Source organism: Anoplopoma fimbria, chromosome 19, assembly GCF_027596085.1.
Source record: "Anoplopoma fimbria isolate UVic2021 breed Golden Eagle Sablefish chromosome 19, Afim_UVic_2022, whole genome shotgun sequence".
Taxonomy (NCBI): domain Eukaryota; kingdom Metazoa; phylum Chordata; class Actinopteri; order Perciformes; family Anoplopomatidae; genus Anoplopoma; species Anoplopoma fimbria.
The window spans coordinates 9,138,094-9,160,112 of record NC_072467.1 but is presented as its reverse complement, the minus strand read 5'-3'; the positions used below and the strand labels follow the sequence as shown (position 1 = coordinate 9,160,112).

At 41.6% G+C, this 22,019-nt stretch overlaps 1 protein-coding gene across 1 annotated transcript in view; it reads left to right on the top strand.

The window, feature by feature from the left end:
• The window catches only part of tspan9a (tetraspanin 9a), a 59,764-nt gene extending 38,219 nt beyond the window's left edge, over positions 1-21,545 (top strand). The window contains exons 2-7 of the mRNA XM_054620409.1: positions 6,265-6,456; positions 9,138-9,212; positions 16,535-16,636; positions 17,039-17,170; positions 18,213-18,296; positions 20,712-21,545. Of these exons, the coding sequence (XP_054476384.1) occupies positions 6,265-6,456; positions 9,138-9,212; positions 16,535-16,636; positions 17,039-17,170; positions 18,213-18,296; positions 20,712-20,783 (657 nt within the window). The 3' untranslated portion in view covers positions 20,784-21,545. The remainder of the gene's footprint in view (positions 1-6,264; positions 6,457-9,137; positions 9,213-16,534; positions 16,637-17,038; positions 17,171-18,212; positions 18,297-20,711) is intronic.
• The last annotated feature ends 474 nt before the right edge of the window (positions 21,546-22,019 follow it).

Sequence of the window (22,019 nt, the reverse complement as noted above, 5' to 3'; positions counted from 1 at the left end):
TTGCAACTAGTGATTGAGACCATAAAATCATGTAGACAATGTTTACTGAGGTAATAAATCAAGTGAAAAGTAGGGTCTTTTTCTCATAGAATTTGATACAATTAGACTTATTTTTGCATACAGAGGAGTCGCCACGTGCTGGCCAATAGAAATAATGCAAGTATAAGGCACTACTGCATTGGCTTCCTTTTGCAGACCTGGATGTTGCCGCCTGGTTGAGATGTGTATGTTATTGACCTCATAAAAGTTAAATTGTCTCCAAATTGAAATGTACACGTTCATAGAAAGCTGCATGCTGCATTATCGGTCGCCCCGTCAGCGTGGTTTTCTAGGTAATCTCTCACATTGTGTGAATCCACCAGGACCCCAGTGGGTGAATGAAACTTTAATCAGGCATATATGGCTTTTCAATCTTATGTCCTGCATCTGTCTCAGCCTTTTGAATTCATAGTGTTTATTCTGAGCCTGAAAGCACTGTTTCCCTCAGCCACCATCACAGACCCTGTGAATAATTGAATTGTTATACAACTGACATCGACTATACATTATTCAATGGGGAATGACTGGGATGCCTTCAAGAAGTCTTGGGACACAGGGATAGGGAGTTTTACTGGAAAAATGTATATTGCCTACAGCTTAGCTTGTCTACTATCATCAAGATAAATACTGTATAAAGAAATGTAGTGAAACACAGGGGCCTCCTAATGGAAGGGTTAGGGTTACATTGTTTTTGTTTTAAGCAGCTTCATGTGTTCATGTGTTTTACCTTGTAGGCTTAAAAAGTGGTTCGGAAGTAAAAATAAATAAATGTCCATTGAAACTTAAACCACAACGGCAGTATCCACTTCTCTGTTGTCCATCCAAATGCTCATTGTTACCAATGGAAGGAAACACAGCTCCTGTTAGCTTCCACTGGTGCAGTTAACTAACTACAAAGTAAAGCGGTGTACATAGTGATGTTTTGGAGATATTGTAACATACTTTACATGCAAATTGTCAGTAGCTGTTAAGTGGCTTGTTGAAATGAATATATTTTTTTACACCTTTTGTACTTTAACCATTAAGATTAAGTGCCATCAGCTGTGGAGTGAAGCTGAGCTTTAATGAGGAGAATAGGGAATCAAATTACTTTGTTTCTTATAACAATAAAGGGACTTAAACCCAGAGAATTTCTCAAGCCTTGTCAAGAAAGAAAAGGTGAGTCAAAAAATAAATCAACAATGTTAATGTGAAAGATAATATACTGTTCTTCTGTGTCACCTAGGCTTTTTTTTTGTTTGCTCAAATGTGACCACCATAGAGGATAAATACAGTAATACTACTTATTTATTATGAGGATTTTTTTTCTGACAGGTATACACAAACACTCTCTTGAAAGTCTATTCTCAAAATGAACAATTTTTCTTTCACAGCATGCCTCAAAGAAGACATTTTCCACTTGCTGGGTAGAAAATACAAATAGCCTGTGTTTACTTTCAGGCTTTTCCATTCCTATTTGATGTTTACAGTTGCATTATTATGTTTGTTGTTCTGTGATTCTGATTCCCTCTCGTACTGTAGTTGGCAGGCCATTTCGAACTTATAAGGCCACATGAGTCACGGGCTTGCAGGATCACATTGCGAGAAATGGAAAATCTTCCTTTATCTGAGGTCTTCATTTCAGTGCAAAATCAATGCCGGCTAAAGCAGAAGATGTTGTGTGCCTCAGGAAAAAAGAAGTTTTTAGGGTTTTTTCCAATAAAAAGAAAGATAGAGTTGCATTAAAGGGCAGAGGGGATCGTAAAGTGATAAAGTGGCTCCATCCTAAAGCAGTGTAAGGTTGGCATTTTCCCCAATTTTATGCTTTATTGTGCTGTAATGGTAGAAGTGCTTTATAATTACTTAAACAAAAGGTTAGTTTTCAGTATGGCGCTGCAGATGTCTATGGAGGAGTATTATTTTTGTGTTAAAGATGCCTTCTTTTGTTTATTTACGTTTTAAAGCATTTAGAAAAACTGAAGTAAGAGGCTCCAATACACACTCTCAATTTAACTCACAGTCACACACACACACACACACACACACACACACACACACACACACACACACACACACACACACACACACCCATCACTCACTCAATCAAACTTTACCAACTCATACACAGGAGAGTTGAGCTACAGTGGACAGTGGTAATTTAACAAAAGCTGTCATTCTTTATGACAGGATTGTTTCCTCCCTGAGCACTCGGGGTGTTAACGGGGTCAGTATCATCCAGCCTCAACAAACACACACACACGTACGGCCCGCTCTCAGACCCCCTTAATCTGGAGGAGATTGAAGTGGGGTCCTGTGTCGAGTGGCTCTGTGTCACTGAGTCAGTTACTGCAGCAACTGATAATTCTCTGAGCCACCGATTCGGATGAAGGGTCAGCCTCTATTTTCTTCTTCTCTGCCCCTGAACTCAATCTCTCTTTGTCTTACACACATCTCATGTGTGCATCCAATCTCTCTGGCTTTAATACTTTCTAACCCTCTTCCACACATCTTATGGTTTGACCCCGTTCACCTCTCTTTCCTGTTTGAAAAGTTACCTTATTGCAGTTTTTTTCCCACCCTGAGCTTGTTAACGTTCCACAAACAGCAGGCCCCAATTCAGCCAGTTAGATAGCTTCACACCTCATGTCTTCCAATTTCCCCTTCTAGAAAGTGAATGTTGCTCTTCTCCTCCACTCAATGCTGGGCTCCTTTTGTCACTTCTTCAACAAATGACATTTATAAACCCGACTCCATTCTGTCCTGCCATGAAGGTGCTCTCAAAATATTACCCAACACGTATGAAAAGGGCAAACATTCTGGCTGTCCGCTCTCACTCTTTTTCATTGATTTTTGACCAAAAAAACACCATATCAAGAATAATATTACACGCACCAAGCATCCCTCGCTCTAGTCAGATGCGCTGTTAACTGTCCAAACTCATTTCAGTGTTTGGAGCAGCAGGTTTTTGGTTCCAGACTGCATATAATTTGTCATTATCACGGCTGGAAGATATGTTCCTATCAGCCTCCAACATTTCGCTCTTCATGGATCCAGGGGGACGTCAATGGGACAGAGCAGCCAAGTTGTTTTGACAGTGTAACTAAACCAGAAATACATATTTGTAAATCTAGACGGCTGAAGCTGGTTAAAATTGAAATTATAGTGGACTTGGCAAGCCGTCATGTGTCACTCTCAGTTATTTGTTGATAGGTCCGCGCTCTTCAAAGTTGCAGACATAAATTGTGAAAGCAGAGTAATAGCCAAGGGCAACCGCGCGAGCTGAACAGATTTTTTTAAATTGCCGTGTAGAATCATGCTGGCTGAAGTAAGATGCACTGATAGGGACCCCCACAACGAGTAATGTGAGATGTGTCAACAGTGGCAAGGTCAGTAGCACTATGGGACATTTGTACTGAGTAAATCATATATTAAATGTGATCAGAAAAGTCATTCCATCAGTCGGTGTATTGACTTACATCGCTTCATTCAGACCACAAGCCTGTTAAAAAAACCCTCATTGCATTAACTTTTTTTCTTTCTGTGTCCCTAGAAAATATGGTATTAGGCCAATTTATTCCTTCAACACAAATGTTAATCATAACCCTGCAGCATCTGCCGCTCCGATTGATGTACCAACAATGAATGCCTTAACAGAAAGCCTTCTCCGTGACTGTTTACAAGCCTTTCCGCTATTTGAGGGATTCCTTGATCCTTCCCCCGCAGATGGGATATCAAAACATGACCGCCACACAATTAAAAGTAGATAAGGAGCTCAGCGGAGAGCCTCGAGGTTAAGCTCAGCCGCACGCGCCAAGGTCAGATAACCAAACAGATCAGAGCTTATACTGGAGGTATATCCTGTGGCACCGGCACAAAGGTCCGGTGACCGCATGATGTTGTTGTTGTTGTTGTTGTAGTAGTAGTAGTAGTAGTAGTAGTAGTAGTAGTAGTAGTAGTAGTAGTAGTGGTGGAGGCAGGGCAGAGATTACTCCTGGTAGGCTCAGATCAGACAGATTGCGCCGGGGCTGGGTGGTTTCACAGTCACTTAAGAGAACGACACACTTGGACGAGCTCCCTTCACTGGGCATTAAACACAATTAAGTGCAGGCACTGTGTCCCTCCCCAGTTGGACTCTTAAAGCTCCTTGTGTTCCCCTCGCAAGCTTTAAGTCCACTCTATCTATCCGTCGTCTTTAACGTATTCCTCCCCTGCGTCCTCCCAAACCCTTTCTTACGCTCAACATAATCTATCCTTCTGTAGAGTGTCAGCAGTGATACGGTGTATTAGCCGCTCTGCATAGGGACATGACCTTTAGCAGCCTTTACAATTGACGCTTTCATTCCCCCTTTTTTAATCAAGGAAGCATAAAGGGCCAGCGGGTGCCTCCGAGCAAATACAGTTGCCTCTGAATTATTTAGTTGATAGATGATTGAAAGTCTTACAATGCAACTTTACAGTCATTTATATGTGACTAAACTATTGTCCTACTCTTAGAGTCCGCTGGGCGGTCAGTGTTTGCAGCCTCCTCGCCTTAACCTTGACAGCAGCACTCAGACTTTATTTGTTAAAGCTTCGACTCCAATCTTGAACAAAATCACACCCTGGGCAGCGAATTCAACTCTCAAATAGGGCTTTTATCTATCCTGAGTCATTAACACACAGTCCTTATTCTTTCTCTCTGTGTCCTCTCTTTTAATTGCATCTATGTCATTACTTAGTCCTCAGGAGAGCATGTGTATCAAACAGCCTCCTGAGTGTGCTGCTGTATACCTACTGAAGGACACAGAGGCCGGCCTGCACAAAGTCAAACCTCACTGCTGAAAGGTTGCAGGTCAATGAGAGTGACACTGCACTCATATAACACCTGAGAGGGCGTTGCTTGAACTCAGTTTATTTATCTACAGATCCTATAGGACTCATTAGACCCTAAGGCGTCTCTCACCAGCTCATGATGCTTGCATTTGAAACCCCAAAGTTGCTCTTACACATCATCACCTAACATCTCTGAGAGCCACTTTTGTGTTTAGTGGACTAGTAATGAGTTTTAAGTTGTTTTGTTTGCCTGCGCTGCGACATAACTGATCAACAGACTGAGGCGGATTGTGTTTGTTGTGAAAGTGCTGCAGCACATATCCAGGTTTTGTTATCAGTTGTGCCATTTATCAGTTAAACGTTGTCAGGTCCAGAGGTGTAATGCTGTTTGTGGTGGATAAATTAATTTGTTCTGAAAGAGAAAAGGGAAGCAAAGATTTATTCATAGCTCGTACCTGATGATGACTGTGTGCGTACACTGTGTGCCTGTGTGTGTGTCTGTGTTTGTTTACATGCACAGGAGGTTTGCTGCACGTATTGCTGACAGGCATAAAAGTGTTCTGGAGCAGCGGTGCAAAGACGAGAGAGGAAGAGGGGAGCGGTTTGAATAGAGAGTGTAGAAAGGGCTGTGGTGTGATGATTTACCATGGTGCCGTTCCATATTTTACCTCATTTGGGATTTTTTTTTATTATTCATGGCAAGATTGCCTTGGGTATTTCATTCTATTAGGGTGCAGGCAAAAATGTCACCACTTACCTCCGAGCCTATATTTCACAGAGTGGTGGTCATGCTGTATGGCTCTTATCTCTGATAGATGGACCAACACATCAGCAGATGGGACACTTCGGCAATCAAAGCCTTCCATAAACATTTCCTTGCATTTATGGACTCGCATTGCAGACCTCACACACATCAGTGGGAGCCTGGCAGGGTGACAGAGGGGAATTAGCGAATTGCTCCCTCTAGGTGAAGTTCAAGTCTACTGCGGGTGGTTTTTGGAAGGCTTGGAAGTTTTCATTTTAGAGGCTGACAGTAATTACATCTCTGTTTGTTCTGGACTTAACGTAATCAGCTCAAACATGCAAAATCAGCACGGCCCTAGTCCAATTTTTGCTCTAATCTCTTGCGGAGCTGTTATTGGCTTATCATCATTTTAATTGGTGTAAACCCGCTTGTTTTTTGAGCAGTGTTTGGTGATGAATGACTGTGTGGGCAATTGAGCGCTGGGCTTTTTGAGCTGGGCTTTGTCTTCATTTATAGATAACCTTACTCTATAGATTATGATATTGTTCGGAAGGTCTATGTTATGAGCAAATCCTGCCACGGGAGAGCTTGAAACCTTTTTTTAATAATTGCTGTAACTAACCCTGAAAAACCACTTACCTGCTGTTGGTTCTCTAACCTTGTCGTCTGTCTCTTTTCTTGCCTTGCAGTTATGCGGCTGTGGGCTGCTCGGTGTGGGCATCTGGCTCTCGGTGTCGCAGGGCAGTTTCGCCACCTTCTCGCCCTCATTCCCTTCGCTGTCGGCTGCCAACATGGTCATCGCCATTGGCGCCATCGTCATGGTAACGGGCTTTCTCGGATGCCTGGGTGCCATCAAGGAGAACAAGTGCCTGCTTCTGAGCGTGAGTTCAATCTACATGCAGTACCTACGCAATACCCCATTATAAATAGGACACATATCTTAGTATAAATTCACACATTGCAACTCCGCTCTCACTCTTCCTCCCCTCATTTGAATATTCCCCCATGTCAGCCATACAAATATTGACAGAAAAACATCTTGTGGAGAGAACCTCTCACATATGCGTCTGTCTATACACCCACGCACACTGGGTACAGGCCAGCGAGAAGTGTTTCTGTATTTATCTTCCAGCAAGAACCTCAGCGGAGGTAGCCGACTGACAAGAAGAGTTTATTCTGCATTGTATCAAACCTCAGGAGTTCTCAAAGGAAAATTAGAGCTCAGCAGTAAGATTCTCCATTTCTGCAAATTAACATCAACGCATTCATGACATCTCCATGGCTTTGGTCACATCCCAGAAAAAGAGCTGTCAGTCAAGAGGCCTTTTGTATCACCAGCGTGGTTGAATTACTGTACATACCTAGAGCACTAAAAGCACTTGATATTTTTGTGCTCAATAATCGAGAATGGTCTATTATTCATTAGAAAGACTCATCTGTGTCGGCGTTGCACTTTTCGCCCAAAATTGTGCAAGTGTTTTATCTTAAGCAAAAGTTAATTAGGAAAGTTCAACCAATGGAATGAGGTTATTGGGAAACCGCCGCAAAAAAGAAAAGAAAACTTTCATGTGTACGAACTTTAAATGAGAAGTGGAGTTGGGCTTTGGGTACTTAACATCACAAACAGCTCAATCCCCTGAAGCTCTTGCATCATTCAAAAGCCCCACCAAATCCTCAGTGTTCGACATGGCTTCCTTCACCTGCCTAACAACTGTGAAGCAGAGAGAGGAAGAGAGCTGGGTGCAGGTAGGGGGAGGGCGAGGGGGGGGGGGGGGAGAAAGAGACATTTTGAAATGAGAAAAAGAGCGTCTTAATGGGGAAATCTAGAGGTTCTGATGTTTTTCATTAAGTCTCATGCCACATCACTGTGTGGCAGCGTTTCATATTTAGCCATGATAATTCTGTTTAGTGCAGAGATGTCTGCTTGGAGTTGTTTTTTCTTAGCGTGTCTGTCCGGCTTAGCACACCCAGGGGTGGGTGAGGTGGAGTGGGGTGGAGTGGGGGAAGAGCAGGAACATCATAGTGGGTTTAGATCTCTTGCAGCAAACAGATCTGAGCTTCTACCTTGACATATTATCTCTGAAGTTACTCTGCGGACAACTCTCTCTGGATTAGAAATATTCAAAGCCCAGACATCCTTTGCGGTAAATTTTCATTCTCTCTTTTTTGCTGCCAAAAATTGTTTACTTAAACAAATTTGAAGGGAAAAAAATGAGTGGGGGAGATAACACTGGAATATCTGGCAGAAACTAGTTAAAATCCTGAAAGTGTGAATTGCTACATACATCCACAAAGCTGTGTGTGCATATGATTACATACACACACTTTCTCACACAATCATCAGAGCACCACCAATTTAGTGTACAGAAGCTGTCCCTTAAACTTTCAGCACCAGTAAAATGTGACAAACCAACTGTGAAAGCACGACAGTGACACGCTAAACTGGCAACCCTGATAGTTTACCAACAGCAAACTGCCGTTACTATTTCATTTGGGCCTTGACACAAATAATAGCCTACCCCCTTCCTCCCAAATGAGTCTGGAATTAATGGGGTTTTCTAGAATCTAGGTCTGCCTGCCTCCTCCCATGCTGTGCAGAAGAGCTTGGTAAATATTGAGCTGAAGGGGAGTCAAGTAGGGAGAGGAGAATGGTAGATGAGATGCAAGGCCGTGTTGGAAATTAATCTGGGGAGGTATTATGCCTTCTTTCCCTCCTCTCACACGTCCACAAGCCCTCCAGCTCTTAGATTTTCATTTTTTCCCCTCCTCTGTCTCTCCCACCTCCTGCTTCATCTCTTGTTTTATGTTGTTCCTTATCTTATTTGAATGTTTTTGAGTTTTTGACTGTTCCTTTGTTTTATTATTGAGAATTCTGGGTTGCTGTGTATTCTGCAGCTATTTTTTGTCTGGGCAAAGTAACATCCTGCAGTCTTGTTTTCACAGTCAGTAAGGCTGCCATACAACCATCAGAGACCCCAAAAGTGTCCTTTTTACACTTTGTACAGGTTAAAGAAGATATAATGTGTTAGGTACTAAGCTTTATGGCTGCTGGTAGGCAGATTTTGTTACATTCAGACAGAGCCAAGCTAGCTGTTTCCCTCTGTTTCCAGTCTTAATGCTAAACTAAGCTAACAGGTGGTTGACTATAGTTTCATATTTATATATATTAACATATATTTAGTGTAAAGATATGTTTTCCTGCATAACTCTCTGCAAGAAAGGGAATAAGCTTATTTCACAAAATGTCTGTCAATTAATTTAACCTGAATTGACTGATCATGTTTTAATGCATAGCTACAGAAGGAATCATATATTCCCACATTGCATTTGAAGGTAAATCACGGATTGCGTGCACATTTAAAAGTGTGCACGTATTTTGTTAACTGTCATGTATGTCATCTACAGTCATGGTATTCTTCCTCACATCTTGTAGCACTCAGAGAAACAAATGCCTCTGAGATTTATTTTCAACATGTTTTCAACGGCATGACAAGGTAGATTAGCAATACTGCCAAAGCAATTGTTTAAACAAGGCTCTCCTCTCTCTCTCTCTCTCTGACAGTTCTTCATTGTCCTGCTGATAATTCTCCTGGCAGAGCTGATATTGCTCATCCTGTTCTTTGTGTACTCAGATAAGGTAAGTTAGCTTCGTATTCCTTGTTATGCCTGGATATTAAAGTCAACGTTTGTTATTGTTGCAGTTAACTCAGTAACATTTTCTTCATTCAGTCTACCACATCACAGCGGCTTATCCATATGTGTACACGTAGCGCAATGGCTGTCAGGCATATATCACAGTTTGAACAGCCCAGCCTTGGAAACTTAATGTCTTAAAACTTGTGCACACATACACAGGAGCACACAATGAAGCACACACACTGGCGCACACACATCCGCAAGAAGCAATTAAAAGTGTTATAAACATATCTACCTCCATTTGCTTCCGGTAATCTGAGTTCACTCTTTTTTGGTGGGGTGTTACTCGGACAGGAGGTTGAATATCTTTATTCAGCCGTTAACCCAGCAGTCAAAGGTTAGGCTACAAAATGCAGCCCAATCCCCACCAGTTGGCTCCTTGTAATTGGCCCCAAGCACATTTCCCATGACCCCCACATGGGCTCAAGTCAGGTGAATGCCTGTGTGGTGGCAACAGATGACGCTATGTAAAGCTCTGGAGATTACTGACATCCATGAACAGACTCTGTTAAATCAAATGGCCCAACAAATGCTTCATCCTGAACATGACAAATGTCTTGTGCTGGGAAAGCAATGAAAACTTCCTTATGTTTTCAAGGACGAGTCGTTGATAGATCCGTCTATTTATATATTCAAAGTCTCTGTCCTGCAACCCCCGGGGCGACGGCTAATTCTAACTCTTTGTTCTGAGGTTATTGCTCAAACTTAGTCTCTTTTAGGCAGATAAAGGAATTCATTTAGCAGCCAATCCATTCGCAGATTTGGATCAGGTCTCGGAGGCACACCCTGTCAGGAGTAAATATGTCTGTTGCCTTATCTCCAAAATATTACCGGCTTAACTTTGGGAAAAAAAAAATCCAAACCCTGATCCCTCCAGTGGAATTTAAATATACTTCACCTGTGAAGTCGGGAAAAGATAGCCAAGCAGGGCTGAAGATTTTTTAAATGTGAAATTAAATGAGTCTGCATTAGTGCGGGATAGGGCATTAGTCGGGGAGAACTGTCTGATTCACAACAGTAACAGTGGATAGCAACCGTATTTTATGTTTCTCCTATCCTGCCAAATTACAGTGTGTTTATCCTGCATTAGACCGTAATGGAATGTGAAACCACGATAATGCTAATCACTACCCAATATATTTCCCTTTATTGGTCTTCAAATGTCACTGTGAAGCAAGGTCATTACAGCAAATTATATGTCATTGGAGATGGCATTTTCAGACTGCCTCCAAATAAGACACCCTGCAAATTTGAGGAAATTGTGGGTCGCTGATACTCAGACTGCATTTTATGTTAAAAATGTCCGGATTGGATGAAGGACAATCGCTGTCCATCACACAAGGCCATCAGACACTTGCCTCTCTCCAGTGAGATCTAGTATGCTGTGTGAGCCTCTCCTCATCCTCTTCTACAGGCTGTGATCAGAGGAATCACTAATTCACTTCTCCTATTTGATCTTCTAATCACAAGGCATTTATTAACAAGTCTGGAAGACATACAGTAGTTGGCAGCTTTTGAATGTGTATCGTCTGAGGCCTGCAAAACAGATATTTTAGTCTTTCAAATAGGTCATCTTTAAGTCATGAGTGACGCCTCTGCAAACTGTGATCTTTCTGGTTGACAAGCTGTCGACAGTATGTGCGTAAGGAGAGAACATATAGTATCTGGTTTCGCTGTAGGAACACATTTTTTTCACTGTTTTCATTTAGTCTCCTCCATATTAATGCATTTCCACCAGTTTAATCCTTCTTAAGAGGTTTTGCTCTTTCTCCTTAATGGAGAATTTCTCTCTGTTCTTCCTGAACCCAGCAGTCTCCAGGTATTGCATATGTGTAGGTACCCCCTATTTCCCTCCACAGCCCAGTGGTGTTAAGCTCTCTGATTAAATGCCATGTAGATGCCGTAGTATAATAAAGGCTGGGGCCTGCAGTTAGCAACCAGCTGACTACAACAGATGACTGGGCCACAAACTAGATTACAGCCATCCGTCTTTAACTCTGTGACCTCATTGTGCCTCCGTCGACCCAGCACGCCGAGCTGAACACCAGTTTAGGTTTACTAGCTCAGAATAAGAAGAACCTGGCAAGCAGAGAAGGGAAGCACCAGAGCATGTTCATAGGGTGTAGGGAGAAGGGGGAAGTACAAGGGGGAGTATGTAGAAGAAGCAGGTGGACCCATGTAAGAGAAAATATGAGGTGAAACATCTAAGGGAGGGAAGATGAATGTGTTAAGGAGGCAAGGTGTTAGATGAAAGAGGTAGAAGCGCATGTGTAGTCTAAAGGGAGAATCAAAAGAGGACAAAAGTGAGGCGAGGCGTTCAAGTAAGGTTTGAAAGAGAGTTAGGAGAAAGGCAAAGATGTCATGGAGGAGGATAGAAGGTTAATCACTTTATAGACTAGTACAGAGAGCACAGAAGGTCATGCCACATCCATGATTTATCTAACTGACAACCCAGCAAACCAGCAAACACATCTAGTTATGTGTTGCATTAATTTACAGGCAGAATTATGTTCAATCCCTGGTCATGCTTTATCTTTTTCCAGACCAATTACAGAAAAGTAGCGGGGTCTTCCCCTCGCTCCGTTGAGTGCCCCAACCTCAGGCTACCCGGCACAGACTTGCAGAGCAACTGAGGGAATTAAGTATCCTTTTTAATGATGTGCTGTTGGGGACCTCTGGCTGTGAGGCTGCTTCTCTCCACATCATTTATTACACTTTCCGGGCAGTTAGCTAACGCACTTGTCCAGAGTTGAGCAATGAGAGCAACAGTGAAATATTGTTAGCTTCGGTTCCTAGCGTCCTCGAGAGTCAAAGGACGTGACAATTACAGCCAGTGTGACCTGAAAATATACAAGTGACCCAAGAATGATTGTGGAACAGAGTGTAAAAGTACTGAGAACAAAGAGGTGCCTACGAGTGAATGTAACAAATTAGATGTGAAAAATGGAAGATATTTTGGTTTCACATGAGTTTAAAAGTGTACAGCTAAGGATGGAAGATGGGATGTGACTGTCACTTAAGTGTTTGGTTGTTAGCTAACACTATTTCAATACTTTTGTACAGCTGACTGGAGATAAGCCAACACTGTGTCTGTGATCTGACAATACAGAAAAATACCTGCTCTATTTTACTTGAAGAAACAGTAAAATAAGTGAAGATGTTTAGATGTGCTGCTGTTTGTGACTTCAATGAATGAGTCATATTTAAAGACTGAATGCAGGGAGAAGAGGAGCTGAATACTGTAGAACATAGAATAGAAATTGAAAGAATAGGCCTGCAAAGTTTAAATTTTTCCCGTTAAGCTCTCTTTTACAGTGAAGACCATATGGTTTGGTGTCCATTTCAAGATTTACCACCGTTTTCAACTTATGTTCATTGTAACTTACCTCGACCATAACCAAAATAACTTGACCTAAATGGTATGGTACAAATAAGCAATCATTTTTCATACCAAAACACGTGCTTTCCATGTGATTTCACATGAACCATCATAGGAATCCATTGGTTTCCCAGAGTGCAGATAGTGAGTATGTTGTGTTATATTGTGTTAGGGAGCTGCCCTGGTATTCTAGGAGGGTAAATGTGCAAGTAAAAGAAGGAGTGTTTAAAGTGGCTATTGTATTATCAATATTTTTCATTTTAACAATGGATCATGGGGCTGCCTGTTTATAAAAGGGGTTGCCCAAGGTGACAAACCCACAGTGAATTCTCTATCGATTGCATCAGCCTTCAGTTTTACTGTTTTGGTTCCCTCCCATCACTCTCACCACAATGTCTCTGGCCACAGCAAGCAGCAGCTTTTAGCCAAAAAGCTCTAAAAAAACACTTTACTTTACCTAACCAGCACCAAACGGCAGACAACCAAAGTTGTGGCCAGATATATTTCTCGGGAGTTGGTAGGGACCAAACCAGCGCTAAACGAGAGTGAATGTTGAATTTATGATCACCACATGTCCAGAAACATGACTCCAAATGAATGATAATGTTGCTCCATTTCTGCTGGATGGCTAAATGATAAAAGAAATCATACATATTACAGGTTTTAGAGATTTTTCATTGAGAAGTTGGTGGTCTTCGCTTATTTCTTTAACATATGCCTTGTCTCTCCCTCAGTTATGTATGGTGGGCTCATGTGTATCTCCAAGCTCTGTTCTCCTGTCAGTGTGCACAGAAGATGGCTGACTACTGAAACATAATCTGGCTAAATTTTCCACATACTGAATGTACCATTTGTCTCACTTCAAAGAAGGCTTGTGTTTTAATTTAGTTAGCTTCTTTCTCAGAGTGGTAATATGTTTACTGAACCTCCTGCATAGTCTGTTGATGTTCTTTTTCGTTAGCGAAATTGTACTGCAGAGACTATGATTCATTTGAAATTAAACATTGTTTGAAGTAATCGCTCAAAGTGATAAATAGTGGTTAGGTAAAAATTAATTTAAACTCGCACAAAACACTAATTGCTCTTCTATACACCCATTATTCCACCTACTGTAAACAAGCAATACTTTCTTGTGTTTTGTGATGAACTCAAACTGCCTTCCGAGACACCAGTTGTTAGCCAGTCGTCCTCAGAGGCAAAACTAATGAGAAAGAAATACGAGGGAATTTCACTGGGGTTCATAAACATATCTCTACACTTGTTATTCCATGGCAGAATTTTTCACCTACGTGGCACAGATTTCACCTTTGCTTTCTGACCAGAAAAAATTGGACTCAAGATGCATATTCAACATCGAATCACTAACAAAAGATTTTTCACATATTTAAAAATGGGAGCAGTCAGCTCAGTCATGGCAATGCACTCCGGTATTGAGTAAGCAGTGTCGCTCCATGTCTGCACGGTGAAAAGTCCCAGTGTACCTGCTCCCCAAGGTGTTTACCTGTCACCAGATCTGGGGACGGATTTTGACAGTAAGGAGTCTGAACAAGAAATAATTAATGTCTCTGTGGGATTAAAGCCACCAAAAATATGCTCGCAAGATTTTGGTAACATTGAAATAAAGGCTTTGTTTGAATCACAGAAGAAACTTAAAAAATAAATAAATTACACCTTCAATACCTTACCATTTTTGTGCACAGTGACAGAAAACACACACCAATTTGGATAGAAAGCCTATTCATTCAATTGCCCTGTTAACCTGTATAAGCATGTCTCTCTCTGTTTCTGCCTTTCTGTGACTCGTGTGCTCACTACGCTGACCGAGCTGAACCCTTTAGATTTCTGTGATGAATGTGCTGTCCTGTAGTGCTGAGCATGGACTTGGTCAGCCAAGAAGAAACCACAAGCTTATCTATGTAATTAGAAGTATGAGCTCAGGGTGTTGTCAATATGCCACATCTCAGAAATTGCACAGATGCCCTGTGGCGACTCTCAGAGAAAAGTTACCTGGTGTAAGATGTTGCCATAGCGTTGCACTGTTATATGTGAACAATTTCCAGTACCAGCAACATGAGCTTCAGTCAAGAGGTTGGTTCCCCTCATCAGAAGAAATAGGCTAATACAACAAAGAATGTGTTTGTATCCGCTCCTTTTGCAAGGGGAGCTGCATGATCAAAATCCCTGTTTGTTCTTCAGTCATTTGTCTGCATCTCGTTAGCGTTAAATCTGGATCGTTAAGTTTCATTTCAGGCTGTAAAAAAGACTTCCACACATGAAACAGAAGATATGCAAAGACTTATTGGCAACTCAGAAGATGATTTTTATTGTTGTAGGGCGTCCCCTCTTGCTGCTCTCTAGAGACTACGTTAGTGCGAGGAGTCAGTAATGAGCGAGCAGCATCACATATAGCCTAGATGGAGAGGAGAAGATAGAGGATAGAAACAAAGTGCGAGGCAGAGATTGATGATGCTGCTCTTCATCTCATTTTCCTGCACAAGGACAGATTTGAAGGGGCCTGCAGCCCGAGGTGCGCTACACAGATACGCTCAGACTGAGCGAGACAGAAGAACGTGATTTGAAATGATATTAATCTAATTTCAAAGGGTTGTAAAGGATGTTTTAAATGGGTTTTGCATGATTAACAGTAGCTAAAGCATTTTATGCCAGGGAAACTTTGATTACTCTGTATAAAAAAAAATTCAGGAAATACTGTTTCTCATGCCACTCAGCTCACAAAACAGTGGCAATAAATTGCTGAACCACTAAATGTAAAGCTTAACATAATGTACTGTATGGTCAAAGGGAGGTTTTGGTCTATCTCTCATATTCAGTACAGTGTACGGTATACAGGTCCCTGCTCAGCTACACATGTGATTAGTCAAGTAACATTAAGATTGCATTTCTTTTAGAAAAGCAGGCTACACATTATCTACAAGGATGCTTTTCTTTTAACTGAGGGATTTACTGAGCAGCCTCCAAACACATGTCTAACTGAGCACCAGTCCTCCCTCTCTGAGTAAAGAAATTGAAGAAAAGTTGAAGCAGATTGTTGTGTCAGGCGGTGACAGCCATTCTGGCGCTTCTCTTATTGTGTGAAGATTTTTTTTTCCCTGGGCTCAGACTGAGGCCTTAAGCTTTAACTATTAAAGCAAGTGCAATCCTTTTGTTGTGATATACCTTGTACTGCCTGTGAAGATGAGTGCATGGCTCTGGCAGGGCATGTCATTTTTTTCCAGTAATAATTACCCCATATCTGAAGCACCTCTCAATCTGTCCTGGCAGTTAGCGAATCCCCGCGGGCAATGCAAACTGCAGGAGAACTAAAGATCTGATTTTGTATCTCATTAACACATCCAATGAGATATTAATCTCCATCAGACATGGCACAACCCTGAGCATATTATTGGGGTTCAGTCAAGAGGAAAATTATTTGTTAGCTCTGCTGAAGGGCATGAGTGTGTGGAGCGAAGCGACACATGACATGTGTCAGATCTGCTGTCGTCATACAAATGTCCAAGTGCCTGTAGCAGGGTTATTTGTAGATGACAAGAAAAAAAAAGCTACCTGTAACTGAGTTGCTTTCGTTTTTATGTTGGCAGCCACAGGTATTTTCTGTCTCTTACATTTAAGGAACACTCAGCTGTCTATGTACCCTTTTCATCATGATTAGTCAGTTCACAAGAACATGGAATCCACGATCAATCATACACAATCTGTGTGAAAAAGACGTAGACAATGAGTGCGCCCTTACTTACACTTAAGCTTCAACTGCCAGCCCACATATAAAGACTAGAATTTATATTACAACCCAACTAACAGTCTTCAACCTACCCCTTCAAACCAAGGTCTCTAATCAAGGCTGGTATGTTCTTTTTCGTCTTCAGGTGAGTGAGAATGCCAAGCAGGATCTGAAGGATGGGCTGGCTCTCTACAACTCAGAAAACAACATAGGCCTACGAAATGCCTGGAACATCATCCAGGCAGAGGTAGGCAGACCTCACACCATGCATTACATCAAATATTAGAAAAACACTAGAAGGGACACATAAAATGCAAAGTTCTGCTAAAATATTCCAGCTAATGTATTTCCTGGCTTGGCACTGGCTTTAATGCAACTTTAAAGTCAAAACTAGCCGCTGAAGTACATTTCGTTCCATTATTGCAGTGCTTTAAAGCAAAGAGTTTAATTACAATACTGGTTACATTAAAGTTAGTTTGAGGTCTCTCTGGACTGAAGGGAAGCATTAACTCATCTTTTGTCCAATGTGTGTGTGTGTGTGTGTGTGTGTGTGTGTGTGTGTGTGTGTGTGTGTGTGTGTGTGTGTGTGTGTGTGTGTGTGTGTGTGTGTGTGTGTGTGTGTGTGTGTGTGTGTGTGTGGCATTCACAGTGGAAGTGCTGCGGTGTGATAGCATACACCGACTGGCACGATGCCCTGAAGGAGAAGGTAGTACCTGACCGCTGCTGCCAGGAGCATTACCAGAACTGTGGGCAGAACTCCACAAACATGTTCTGGAACAGGGTGAGTCAACATTGGCTGTAATATGTGCAAACATATGTTTTTGTTATTCATGCACTGTATGATATAACTATGGAAGCATATCTGAACTGGTCTCCTGAGGCTCAATGGGTCAGAGCTCATGGCTCTCCGACCCATTTGAGGTGACTGTAAACATTTGTCATTGCAAAGTCAATTAAAAAACTAAAAATAAACTTGAAACGACCACAAAGAAACACATGTTTTGTGTCTCTTTTGGTCTGTGTATATATATATATATATATATATATATATATATATATATATATATATATACTTTAAAGTATGTACAATTCACAGGGGAAAATCTTCAGTCCCTCTGTTCAGTAGTTGTAAAGTTCTTGTTATCGCTGATCACACTGGATTTGTTTCCATCGTGCGTTAAACAACATCCTTTTTTCCTCAAAAGGCTTGGAGCACAATATTCACCAATCTCCTTCCATTACAAGTCTAATCTGCTATTTGGTCTGGCGTGGGGTTTGTTAGCAAATCCAAAATAGGGGATTAAAAACTGTCATGCACTATAATATAATTGCCAAAACGAGAATAGGCTGACATTGAGCTGGCCCATTGGGAAAGCAAAGCACTAAAAGCTTGTGTGTAATCCTGCCCAGAGGAGACGGCCACACACTATATAGTTAATTTTACATGCTGCGTCAGGCACCCACACTCAAGAAGGGGCACCACTTTGAAGTTGAAACCACCATTAAGTCCTTCACCCCACCTCCCTACCAGGGAGTGACCCTTGAATGAACCCAGGTGGTAATATATTTAAGAGTCTATATGGCCCATAACTCTGCATATAAAAGTCACCACTCGTGGGCAATTCACTTGTTTTAACACATCACCTGGTAGTTCATTCATCCAAGGGTATATTCCATATGTAAGTGATGCATTTCAGTGGAAAAGCGTGAACAGGATGGTTGGGTTTTTCTACGTGACCAAACACACGTGACATGATTTCTCTGTCGCACGGCAAATGCACATTCCTTTAGTGGTATCTTTACAAGCTTGTGCTCCATCTTAGGGCTGCTTCGAGAAAGTGGAGGAATGGCTGGGTGACAACAAGCACTTGCTGGGAACCATAGGCATGGTCATCTTGGTGGTGCAGGTAGGAGGCTTATTGATAAATTGCTCTTTCATTCTCCATTTCTTTGTGCTTCTCTCCCATTTGTTTTCTCCCTGTTTCTTCCTTTTTGCTTTGTGTCTGGGTGCATTTGTTTGTGTCTGCCTGTCTGGCAACGTGTTGCATCCCATGGCCTCTCTGCCACCATCTTCTCCTGAGGAAGTTAGTTATGAGGCCTGTGCTCAGTGGGCGTTCTGGGCACCCACACATCTTGGATTATTACAGTCTCTGTCTTCTGCACCCTGATCCTGTCTGGGAGAAACAAAACAAAAAAAGCAATTATAAGAGCTGTTCGAATTCTTTAAATGCTGTGGAATGAGGCTTCCTTTCTTAGCTCTTTAGCATAGGATACACTCAACCATACTTTGCCAAAGGAAAGAAGATAATGCCACCCCATAATTCCTTGCGTCTGCAACATTTTAATTGATGCACCATTTGGCCATCCATGAAAAAAAATATATGTATATATCATAGCACAGGTCTAGCACAGGTTTAAAAATTATTTTCATAAACTAATGGGATTCATGTTGATAAATATGAACAGACAGTGACAACCACTTTTATATGTATTTATTTACTTCGAACATGTAACAAATAAGTTAAAAACAAATCAAGAATAGGACTACGAAATTAAATGAAAAGTAAATATAGCAAGCTGTCCATGAACAAATTTTCATTCTCAATAACAAAAAAAACTAGCTAGGCCTATGATAAATGATAAAACTGTTAAAAAGCAAAATATAACCGAATGGTTGAATCGACATTATTGCACAAAGGAAATATTGATATTGAGTAGTTTCATTGATATTGCACGAGTGAGTTGTCAGTTTCTACTGCAAGCAGTGTTGATTGTTGAGTGTGACGGCAGCAAAAGAGAAGGACCTCCGGTTTCTCTTATTCACACACCACGAGTGAAGCAGCCTGTTATTGAAGGAGTATTTTATATAGCCTGCATGCTATATAAAATACTCCTACTCCCAAAAGTGCATAATAGATTTCATGGCAAAGTTTCACCATGGCAGACCTACCATCTGCCATAGCATAGTAATTACGTAGTTTATCAAAAGTGGAGGCTGAATTTTTTAACTCCGCGGCTGTCTTTTCCTAAACCATTATGAATCCCCGTACATTCCTTTCCTTGACCTCATGACGTTTTCATTCGAGTTCAACAAAAAGGGGTAAGGAATAGATTTTAGAAGGTAACTTTTTGGAATTTACGACTGTAGCCACAGTATGAACCAGCAGAACGGTGACAAATATTGGTGCTATTTGGACATTGATCAAAGTTAAACCCCACAACATCTATTGATCTCTCTCCCTCTATAAACACACACAGTCTCTCCACACAAGCGTCAAGTGAGAGGTGCAAGAGTCTTAGAACAGACCTTGAGCTGTCGGATTAGCAGACTTGAAGGAAAGTTTGGGGATGTGATGGAGGTGAGCATCTTGAAAAGCTGATGCCCCACAAGTCTGCAATGTTACATAATTGCCAGAGGCCCGGTGAAGTGGCTTTTGAATGATTTAGACCAGCAGCATATATGACAGAATTCAGCAAAAGCCTATATGTTTAACTTAATCGACAATGTTTTCAGAAACCTCAGCTGTATTAAATATATACTTAAGCGGGGAAGGATGATGGAGCTTTGAAGAGTCCTGTAGGAGCGACTGTCGTGCTGCCTCACTCAGACTGAATGAATCAGACAGCCAAAAAATGCTCTGAGAATGTCAAAGCTGCACAGATGGGCCACATGTGAATAATTGGGTTGTTTTTTCATTGGTTTGAACTCCCTCTTAGCTGGATGTTTACCTCAAATGGCACTTCATGTTTTGATTGGCAGCGGCTTAAGGTAGCATTTTCTCTGAAGCAGCCCCACGAATTAGGCTTTGACTGAAACTAAAGGAAGAGAACCGGCAGCTTTCCCAGGCTAATCACATCCCGTAGGAATCCCCAGTGGCGGCTGTTTGCAGGAAGTCCACGATGCCTTTTGACTAAAGACTATGCACCAAACAATACTTTGCAGTTTCCCCTGCCATCCTTACTTTGCCAGATAATGGTTTTAGGATCAGTCGTGTGACTGTGTTTGATGTAGAAGTATCAGGGGTAATGGAAACTTCAAAGAGATAGCTGGCTACTTTGATTCAGTGGCATCTCAATTTACTTCATTGACTTAATGCTGGTGCACACTTTACATTTTTTCCATCACAAAGATTCCCAAGCTCTCATTTGAAGGCCATCTGAGTGTGCTTGTGCTTCACCACAGGATTTACAGTGCATCAAAACTCATTGCAGCCTAAGGCATCAACATCAAAAAGACCACACAGGGACACACATGCACACATATATATACGTATACACACTACACATACAAATTCACCATCTCCTTCTCTGCTCTTCCACAGCTCCTGGGCATGGCGTTCTCCATGACGCTGTTCCACCACATCCATAGAACGGGGAAAAAGTACGATGCTTAGCCTTCGGGGGAGGCACCCACTGGAGAGGAGCCCCACTGCCTGATGGGATAAGACTCTGATTTAAACACCCCAGCTTCCCCCCTCTCTTTACAATCTTCTTTACACCACCACCCCCTTTTCCCAGACGTTCTGTACAGATTCCAGCTGTGTTCCCCGCTCCATTCTTCTCTCTCCCCTAGCACCATTCATTTTGCCAAAGAGTAACACAACTGGAGGAGAAGGGACACTTACTTTGGCAATGAAGAGAATCCCATTGGTTTTCACTCCTCTTGAGTACATTTATTTTTGATTTTCTTTCTTTTTTTTGCTTGGACTAACAATTTGCTGGATGGAAGGACAGACTTTGAGACAATGAGGACTTTACTAATGCCCACACAGACCCTCTCTGAGGCAAAGAGGACATATACAACTGATAATACCCTCCAACATTTGTGGAGTTTCTTTTTCCTCATGTTGACTAAAAGTCAAGCCCCCTTTTCACTTGTAAATGAAAAAAGTTTCAACATGGCATGGTGGTTTTCTACTTTACTGATTTACCTTTGTCGTTGAAATGTCAAACGTCTTCATTTTTCTTTTTCTTTTTTTATGTCGTTGATGCTCCTGTGGAATGTAAGTGTTGATCAGATCAGTGCAATGAGCTCTAAGATGGATTTGACCTGAAGTTGCTGTGGAGGGACACAGACATGTTGGGATGCTGTTTAATTTAATACATGATTCATATTTTTTTTATTTGGCTATAGAAGTTTTGGTAAAGCGAGTGTGATGGAGGAACGTTATGGTAGTGTGAGAAATCTTCTGTGGATTTATTTTGCACTAAATTCAGCAGTGTTCGCTGAACAATAAATTGCAATGAACAAATCTGCTATTGAACACACAAACACACACACTTTGTGCTGCCACACATCAGCAGTATTCCCATTACCAATGAGACGATACAAATGGTGCAAAATGGCTGTTTATTAGGGCTCCACCAGGACTGTCAAGTTAAGAGATCTGTGTGATTTAGTTCCCCCTCTGAGAATACAGACTCAAATGTGTGTGTGTGTGTGTGTGTGTGTGTGTGTGTGTGTGTGTGTGTGTGTGTGTGTGTGTGTGTGTGTGTGTGTGTGTGTGTGTGTGTGTGTGTGTGTGTGTTTGTGACTTTATGGGTGTGTTTTATCACATTGTGCTGCAGAGGAAAAAACAACAACATGGAAACACAGAGCAAAGCAAGGGCACGAGGGGCAAAAGCAGAGC